The following is a 9,854-nucleotide window of genomic DNA, read 5'->3' as shown; positions in this document are numbered from 1 at the left end:
CCGAACCCTCGGCGGGAGCGCCGCCATGCTCCCAAGCGGTGCACTGTAGCAGTGCGCCACCCGGCCGGCCCTAAATCTATTTTCTAAAAAGGTATTTAATAACATGAAAAAATAATTTACAATAATTTATAAGTATTCAAAGCAGATTTGTAGAACTCTCCTCTGGCCTCACTATATACAGAAGTAGAACCAGGACACCAATTCTGGTCCCACCTCTGTCCCACCACCTGTGAGGTCAACCTCAGTCACTGTTAACTTAGCCTCTCAGGTCCTTTGCCTCATCATCTTTGATCTAGATTACATAATTTCTATATTTGCTTCCATGTACGAAGTTTAACAATTCTAAGTTACTTGCACAAACTGTTTGCTTCAAATGTGACTACCAAGGTTAGTCAACTATATCCTTCTTCACCATCACCCTAACTTTTTTCTTCATTTTTTAACCCTTCAGGGTCCCTTGTCCTAAGTACCTTTTCTCCAATCTCAGCTAGGTCTCTTCCAGGCAACGTTTCCAAGTCTGCGAGGAGGGCACAGGCCTCCAGAATTTGCTGGTACCTCTTTTCATTCAACTCTGATCCAAAAAGGATGTTGTCTTTTACGGTGCCATTCTGAATCCAAGACTGCTGTGGAACATAGGCAGTAGTGCCCTAGAGGGAAAAGGGTCAGACCACATGACATTTGTACTCTATAAATGCAGTGTTGAAGAATGGGGTGGCAGGACAGTGAAGGAGCAAATGGAGCTTAGATTTGAAGAACTGTGTGTCAGGCTGGCTGATCATCTGATATTTACAATGCATTGTTATTTACTGCACTGACCAGGGAGAAAGATTCAATGTCCTATTCACCATTTAAAGTCCCCTTCTTTGTACTATCATTTTCTAGCCATGATCCTCAAAATCAGAAGATGAATACACATGCTGATTCTAGAACAGGGTTTTAGTCAAACCCAATGGGTTTACTAGGATCAAAACAGCATTAACACTGACAGGGGAATGGTACAGATGGCACCCTAGGAAGTAAGAACTACGAGGTTGGAATTAGGATGCCAGAGTGGGACATGAAGTAGGTCATGTCCAAAGAGTGGCAGAGACTGGCAAATGCCCATCTTTGAGGAAGAATTCAGTTATGATCTAGCATGAAAAAACTTCCCAAAGGAGTTAGGAGACAGTTAAATCTGTAAAGTCTGCTCTGCTATAATACATGTTTTTAAAAACGCAAATTAGCTCATTAGTGATTGGTAAATCAGGGAATGATGAAGGTATACCATAAAAGAAAAAATGGTACTTAAAATTTTTACAAGCAGGTCAATATAAAGCGATCAGGTGTAAAGCAGGTCAATATAAAGCGATCAATTGTGAAAGAAGAGATGGTTCTTAAAATTTTTACAAGCAGGTCAATATAAAGCGATCAGGTGTAAGCTTTCTCATAGTTAAAAAGATCTTTAAAAAGCTGAAGAGCTATACACATGTCTCTGGTGCAAATAGTGGCTACTTTAAAATTCAAAATATCTCTAATTTCCTGTAAATTTAGCTCTCTGGGGAAGTTTACAGTGCTCATAAAGATGCCATGACAACATTTTCCTCAATGTTAAAAAAAATCATAAATGACAAAAGAAGTCAACACTGAACATCGCACTGACCAGAGAGAAAGAGTCAATGTCTTATTCACCATTTAAAGTCCCCTTCTTTGTACTTTCATTTTCTAGGCATGATCCTCAAAATCAGAAGATGAATACACATGTTGATTCTAGAACAGGGTTTTAGGCAAACCCAATGAGTTTACCAGAATCAAGACAGCACTAATACTGACAGGGGAATGGTACAGATGGTGCCCTCAGAAGCAAGAACTAAGAGGTTGGAATTAGGATGCCAGCATGGAACATGAAGCAGGTCATGTCCAAAGAGTGGCAGAGACTGGCAAATGCCCATCTTTAAGGAAGAATTCAGTTATGACCTAGCAAGAAAGAGCTTCCCCAAAGGAGTTAAGAGACAGTTAAATCTGTAGTCTGCTCTGCTATAATACGTGCTTTAAAAAATTCAAATTAGCTAATTAGTTACTGGTTAATCAGGGAGTGATGTCAGTATATTGTGAAAGAAGAGATGGTTCTTAAAATTTTTACAAGCAGGTCAATATAAAGCAATCAGGTGCTAGTTTTCTCATAATTAAAAAGAAATCCTTAGCAATATATGAAGATCTTAAGAAAAAAGCTGAAAATCTACACACCTGCCTGTTTGGTGGAAATAGTGGCTAGTTTAAGATTCAAAATATCTCTAATTTCACATAAATTTAGCTCTCTGGGGAAGTTTACAGTGCTGATAAAGATGCCATGACAACAGTTTCCTCCATGTTAAAAAAAATCGTAATTGACAAAAGAAGTCGAGACTCTACATCAGGTTTTTGTATTGGAAGCCAATGCTATAAAGTAACTCTCAAAGGAGGAGGTGAGAGATCAAAGACTAATCATGGTGTTGGGTGCAGATGTGCTGTTGATTTTACAGTGATGCTGGTCTTATTGTTTTTGTTGTTGTTACTGTTGGTCTTATTTTTGTTGGTCCTTTGCTTACAAAGTTATATAAATTTTTAGCGATCTGTTACAACTATTTTCCCTTAGGTAAAATTTTGCAGAATGTGAGTTTTTCAGAAACACATGCATAGACATAGCAGAAAAGACTATACTTTGAATGAAGACATCTCTAGTCAACATTTTCCACACTTTAGTATGCACATGAGAATTGCCTGAATAGCTCATTAAATATGTAGATTCTTAGACCCTTTCCCCAGAGTCTAACTATATAAGCCTGGGATGGGTCAGAGAATCTGCAGTTCACAAATCTACCAGATGTCTTCAAGGCCCCACCTACGAGCCCTCAGTGCATTCTCCCAAATGAGGAAACAGCACTAAGTGGCCCATATTTGAGGGTCAGAAGTCTTCTCCAGTTGCACTTCCCTCTCACCTTGATGGTGATGTGCCCATGGACATTTTCCATTTCTCCCAGCATGGCTGATATCAAGGAGGATTTCCCAGAGCCCACAGGGCCCACCACAGCCACCAATTGGCCTGGCATAATGTCTAGGTTCACACTGAAAAACAAAAGTGTCTTTTAAGGAAATGGGGGTTGGGGGGTGATATTCAAGAGTAGTTCAAGTGATTTCTCTGAATTTCCATGAATTCTGGCATTAGCAGATTTTCTCTCAAAATTGGAAATTTCAGTGATTTTTATTTCAATTTCTAAAAGACTACAGAATGAGCTCTCACTTCTCCAACTCATCTTTAAATTGTCTGTGCCAAATGTGGGTTTCCAATGGAAAAATTCTCCTAGAACCCACGTGGTACCATGGAACAAGACCCTAGTGGGAACTTCGAGACCTGGCTTGGTTCAAATCCCAACTCTGCCACTGCCAGGCTGTGTGATCTTAGAAAGTCGCTTCTTCTGGACTGAAGACCCATGTTTCTAAACCAATGGGGTTGGACTAGATCAGGGTTTCCCAAATTTGCTATTCAGTGAGTCACCTGCAGCACTTGGTGAACCAGATGCCCTGGCCCCTCCTCTGAAGGTTGGGCTGTGTCTGGCTGAGGAGGGGCCCACATTGGGCTAGATTCCTGGGAACCCTGTGTGCCAGCCCTAGAACATCAGGAACTTCAGGAACTTGTTCAGTCTTTCTGAATCTGCCCACTGAGCTGAACTTCTTCCATGCTTACAGCAGTAAAGTGGAAGAGTAGAAGTTCCATCCGGTTTCTTCTCTGCAAAGGGAAGCATTATGGTTGGAAGTGTTCAGAGCAGGGACTCCCACCTGACTCATCACTTGGCCACCTGCCCACTCCATGTTACCTCCTTCCATATCTGGAGCACAAATGTCTTCACAGGTTCTCAGCTGGACATTCCGAGTCCCACAGTAGGAAAGCAGGTGGCAAATGCAGTTGTGAGGAAAGAGGCTCAGGATCTTTGCTCTCAGCCCATCCTTCCAGGGGGTTAGCCTGCACTAGTATCTAACTGAACACATGCACACACCTCATTTCCCCATGTGTTCTATTACAGGTAATTTTCCAAGAACACGACAAGCAAAGAGAATCCTAAAGAACAGCAGGATGGAAAGAAGACAACTCACTCTTGGACTGTGGCTTCCAAGTGGTTCAATGGATGAGTTGGGTGTGCAGTTACACACAGTGTTTAAGAGACACACTACCTGCAGCAGCATGGCAAGAAAGGGTTGGCTTAGGGCAGCACACCTGCATGGCAGGGGAGGTGGCCTACAGGGTGGGGTGTGGGAATGGGTTATTTTTATGTAATAAAACTCCAGATCTCAACTTGAATCTTATAGATGAAGCTTCCATTGTCCAGTCTGGGGAAAGTCATATTCCAATGTTCCTGATTACATTCTTAAATGAATGAATAAACTAAGACTGAGTTCAGATTCTTGTGTGTAACCCCTACCATACCAAGAGACCTGGGTCATCTGCCCACTCCATGTTACCTCCTTCCATAATCTGGAGCACAAATGTCTTCACAGGTTCTCAGCTGGACATTCCGTGTCCCACAGTAGGAAAGCAGGTGGCAAATGCAGTTGTGAGGAAAGAGGCTCAGAATCTTTGCTCTCAGCCCATCCTTCCAGGGGTTTAGCCTGCACTAGTATCTAACTGAACACATGCACATACCTCACTTCCCCATGTGTTCTATTACAGGTAATTTTCCAAGAACACGACAAGCAAAGAGAATCCTAAAGAACAGCAGGATAGAAAGAAGACAACTCACTCTCGGACTGTGGCTTCCAAGTCTTGTTCCCAGGTAAAGGAGGCCTCAGAAAACTGTACAGCTTTGTCTGTTGAGGAAAACACCATCCCTTAGTCAGATGTATGTTCTCTCATGTCTTTCTGCCCTTTCTCAGCTCTCATGTGTCTCTCCTTGTGTCTCTCCTTCCTCCATCAGCCCCTGAAATTTCCTCTTTTGGGTGCTGGCTCCTACACTAACAGGAGGAAGTGAAAGTTCCTGGGATGAAACAGAAGTGGTCTGCATACAAAGTCCTTTTTGATTCAGGAGTTGGAAGCTTGTTTGTAGCCCAGATTCCTGACCTATAGATATTCTGGGTACAATCCCAGGGTCTCTGTTGCCCAATCCCTTTCTATAAATTCTACCTTATATAAATCCTCCCTACACTGGATTCCAGATTCATTTCTCACTCTGGCTGTGGATGCCCCCCAATCCTTAACCGTTGTGAACAGGTGTGTTCTTTCACTCCAGGCTACCTTCCCAATTCCATGAGCTTGGCTCCATCTTGAATTCTGCTTTCGGGATCCTTTGCAGGATTCCCTGCACTATAGGTCAGATATGTCCCACATATTGGAAATTCAATCTACTTTGTAAAGTGTTAAGAGGGCAGGAAATCTAATTATGATATTTGAAAGATGGAGCCTTTGAGAGGTGACTGGATCATGTGGACTGTTCCCTTGTGAATATTAATACATTCATGAAGTAATGAGTTAACATGGGTGTGCTTCTAATGGCTTTTAAAGGAGAGCAGTGAGAAGGATAGCTCTCTTCCTTTGCCATTATCTCACCATGTGATACCTTAGGCATCACTGAAGCCTGAAGAGAGGTCCCACCCAGAAGAAGACCCTCACTAGATGTGCCCTCTGGACCGTGGATTTCCCAGCCTCCAAAACTGTTAGAAATAAATTCTACTTCTTTATAAATTACCCAGTTTTTTGTATTGTCTTACAAGGAACAGAAACAGACTACTTCACCCCACTATCATCAGAATTACAGGCCCAGCTCTCCTTAGCAATGTGCCCTAAGCGAAAACATAGTTTAAGTAACAACAGTAAGCTTATTATGCAAGCGTGAGTTCAAGGCAAATCCCATAGGTCTCCCTTTCTATCAGATTGCTGCTGCTAAGTACTTGTGTATCAAAATATGGTGCCAGCACTAAGAATAAGTGTGGGAAGCAACTTTCAAATTCATTTACCAAAATTGCAGTCATGTCGAATGGCAGATGTGTCCAGGTCATCCCCTCCCAAGTACTTCTCTAGACGGTCTATGGAAACACTGGCCTAGAGAAGGACAAAAAGGATCTCAAGAACAAAACATTCAATAACAAGGACAAGCAGGGAGGGGATTTTGACTTTTTGTCACAGCTGGAACCTCCTGTCACCCACCATAGACTCAGCCACAACTCAGCCCCGAGAGCCATCCTACCCTGGTCAGAGGGAATTTAAGATACTCTATTTCAATCTTAAAGAAAACTGAGAGAGTTCCGTTGCCACTCATGCTCTGATGAAGTATCAGGCTTCCTGCCCGTCCCCTCCTTAGGGTGCAAATGCAGGCTGTAAAACAGAGTGCCTCACTGCCCAGGTTGCATTATCATCTGAATTCTTTAGGTTCACTCACATTCTGAGGGACAAGGAATGCAGGGAGCTGACACTTTTACCGATCTTGTGTTTGCCATGTAGTAAATTGTATCTGAAAATAGTATGTTGTCTCTTTACTGGCCAAACCTGTCAGCCTTCCTTCACATCCTCCAGGACAGGGAGATCTCCTAAACACCAGTCCTTCCTTTGTCCTGAGGTGTCTAAAGCCAGCCCCTGCTGGGAACAATGCAGATCACCACACTCTACCCCTGTCATTCTGGATCAGTCATCATTCTGCCACCTGCCCTGTGCACTTCCTCCTGAGGTCTGATACTTGACCCACCTTAGTGACTCAGTTTTCAGAACCCAGACATTCCCCCTGGCTCATCCAAGGCCTCCTGACTCCAAACTCATTTTCTGACAGCTCCAGGCTCCCAAATTGCATTCAGGTTGACCACAACATAGGTTCATGCAAAGAAAGGGTCTTTTCTCTGCCTTTGTGCAATATTTGTCTAATGCTATACCAACACCTCAAAGCCTTGGTAAAATATGGCATAAACTGGGCTGAGAAAATGGTTTAGAAGTGTTCCCAGGACCAGGAGTAATAATAATAATCTCACCAAATGCTTTCACAAGATCATCTCCCTGTGAGTTAGATGAGATTGGTATGATTATCCTCATTTTATATTCAGATAAAGGGGGACTCAGAGAGCTCATGATTTTATTAGGATCAAGCCACTCATCTCTAAAAACCAAACAGATCTCTGTATATGAAATTTCACTAATAGAAGCAAGATGTGAGATATGATAGGCCAGTCATTCTGGACTCTAAGGCTTTTAACCAGAGATAAGCAGTTAGCAATGAGAGTTGCTACATACCTGGAGCATGGTGGAGATCACCATGGGAAGCATGCCCATGGGAATGCGCAGGATATTGAAGAGGGAGATGGAAGTGAAGGCCTTTTCTGCATCCAAAATATTATTGCTGTCCACCAGGACGTAAACAGAAAACGTGACTACACACACCTAGAGAGAGCAAGGTCATGAGAAATTTATTCCTAGGAGGACCCAAGGAGGCTTGTGCTGAGCTTCAGGACCACAGCATATGAGAGCTGAAGCAGCCTTAGATTATAGATGAGAAAACTTAGCCCAGGAGAGGAGGAAATATCTTGCCCCAGGTCACAAAGTCAGTTAATTGATTTCCAGGACTAGAGCCTGAGTCTTCTGTCTCCTCTATCACTCTTCCTTCCATTATAGATCCACACCACCTCCCCCAAGAAGACAAGAAGCCCTCTTATGCAAATCATTCCTGGATATCACATTCATGCCAAAAATCCTGAAAACTTGCTCTGGGCTGCTGGACCACGAAACAATATACAAGGGTTGAGTTGGGGGGCACAAAGTAGGAACAGCATGGGGAGTTGAAGAGGGGGACTAAGTTCCCTGCATTTCAGGGTTAGCCTGAAATGCTAACCCTTATGAAGAATAGACCTTTCTCTTTGGGAAGCTGACCCAGGATCAAAACATACCCAGCCCACTGACCCCTCCACTACTCACCAGGACCGGAGTTAAGTATAAGAGGAATGTCATTATAGCCTGCATCACACTAAAGGTCAGCAGGTTCTTGAGCTCTTTCTTCCGAAGGTTGTGAACTTGGTCTTTGAATGAAGGTTCCCAGGCAAAATATTTCAGGATCTAGTAGGTTAGAAAAGAGCACAGTTCACAGAGTTGCCCGAAAAGGGCACCAGGTGCATCTGATCCATTCATATTTTAGGATATGAACCCCAAAATTTCAGGAGCAGAAGGCCAGATTATAAAGTGTGATTACAGAAATGTAGCTGTATTTGTTGAAATTTACTACATACAAAGCATTTCACATACATTTTCTCACTTAATCCTTATAACAACCTTAGTGTGACCAACTGTCTCTGTTTGCCTGAGACTACGGGGTTGCACAGAACACATGCCTTTCAGTGCTAAAGCCTGAGAGGTCTGGGCAAACCAAAGCAAGTTAGTCACCCTACTTCTGTAGAAATACTGTCTCCATTTAAATGATAAGAAAACAGGCCAAGAGAGGCTAAAAAACTTGCCGCAAATCACCAACCTAGGAAGTAGTAGAGGTGAGATTCAAAACCAGATCTTTCTTTTAATTTTGCCACATTAGCAGAAAGACATATCAGAGCTCTGCGTGGAGAAATATCAGGGAGTAAAAGGAGCCTCTGTTTCATTTTCAAGAAGTTTAAGATAATTTTAAAATCCATGAATTCAAAACAATACATTTTTAAAAAAGAAGATATTGGTTAAAAAAAAAAAGGAAAGTGTTGATTGGTCACCATTGGAGAATAAAATGCATTATTTTGAAATCTGGTAAACAGAGAAAAAGAAGCAAGCATTTATACTTCCTATCCTGAACCAACTTCATTTTAGGATAACCTCCAGAGTGTCCAATGTAAATGGTTTAGAGTGAAACTCCAGCCTCAGTGTGTCTTACAAACTTCACAGGTGACCCTAATGTGCTGCCAGGGTCACAAACTACTGCTCTAGGTGAAAGAATGGCAGGAAACTTTATAACAGATGAATCAGCTTGACAATGCCTAGACCCACAGTCACAGCATTGCCGTTTGGAAGCACATAGCACCACTTGAGAGTAACCTTGCTCCCTCTCCCAATCAAACCTAAATCTAAAGAAGCCTATAAATCTAATTATTAATTTACAGGAAATAAAGGAAACAAGACAATCTCCTTTCTCAAAAATGACAACGAAAGAGATAGAGATAGAGAGATAGAGAGAAAGGAACTGCTGCAGATTAAAAGCACTATCAACCAAATGCAATGCATGGACATTTTGGGGATCCTTATCCAAACTAAACAACAGTTTTTAAAAGAAGACATGTATGAGGTTTTGGGGGAAATTTGATGATATCAAAGAATAATAGTTAATATTTTTTAGGTGTGATGATGGTATCATAGTTATGTTAACAAAAGGAAGTCCCGGGCTGACCGGTTTCTCAGTTCCTAAGCAAGTGTTATAACACCAGGGTCGAGGGTTTGGACCCCCATTCTTGCCAGCCACCAAAAAAGAAGGATGTCCTTCTTTTACAGGTACATAGAAGAGATTACCAAAGAAATGACAGGACATCTGAGAATTTCTTTAAGATAATCTAGCAGGTATGAAGTGGGATTGATTGTGGTAAAATAGATGAAACTAGTTAGGTCATTCTGATAACTGCTGGAGCTGGGTGACAAGTTCATGAGTTCATTATTTCATTCTCACTTTTTCTGGGTACATTAAAAAAATTTTACAGTAAAATGTAAAGGCAAAACAACACAAACCATTTAGGGTAAATAAATAGAGATCAAGCTTCAAAAGAGGGCCTGGGGCCAGCCCGGTGGCGCACTGCCATAGTGCGCCGCTTGGGAGCATGGTGGCGCTCCCGCCGAGGGTTCGGATCCCACATGTGGACCGGTTCCCGCTCACTGGCTGAGCGAGGCGCGGGAGCAGCGCTGAGGG

At 42.4% G+C, this 9,854-nt stretch overlaps 1 protein-coding gene across 1 annotated transcript in view; it reads right to left on the bottom strand.

Moving 5' to 3' along the window:
• The window catches only part of LOC103606439 (canalicular multispecific organic anion transporter 1-like), a gene marked incomplete at its 5' end in the record, with an annotated part of 43,035 nt that overhangs the window by 27,417 nt on the left and 5,764 nt on the right, over positions 1-9,854 (bottom strand). The window contains 6 exons of the mRNA XM_008591032.1: positions 471-647; positions 2,955-3,081; positions 4,752-4,818; positions 5,962-6,046; positions 7,223-7,369; positions 7,901-8,038. Of these exons, the coding sequence (XP_008589254.1) occupies positions 471-647; positions 2,955-3,081; positions 4,752-4,818; positions 5,962-6,046; positions 7,223-7,369; positions 7,901-8,038 (741 nt within the window). The remainder of the gene's footprint in view (positions 1-470; positions 648-2,954; positions 3,082-4,751; positions 4,819-5,961; positions 6,047-7,222; positions 7,370-7,900; positions 8,039-9,854) is intronic.

This window comes from Galeopterus variegatus, unplaced genomic scaffold (assembly GCF_000696425.1).
Source record: "Galeopterus variegatus unplaced genomic scaffold, G_variegatus-3.0.2 Scaffold6586, whole genome shotgun sequence".
Taxonomy (NCBI): domain Eukaryota; kingdom Metazoa; phylum Chordata; class Mammalia; order Dermoptera; family Cynocephalidae; genus Galeopterus; species Galeopterus variegatus.
This window is presented reverse-complemented; position numbering and strand designations above follow the sequence as displayed.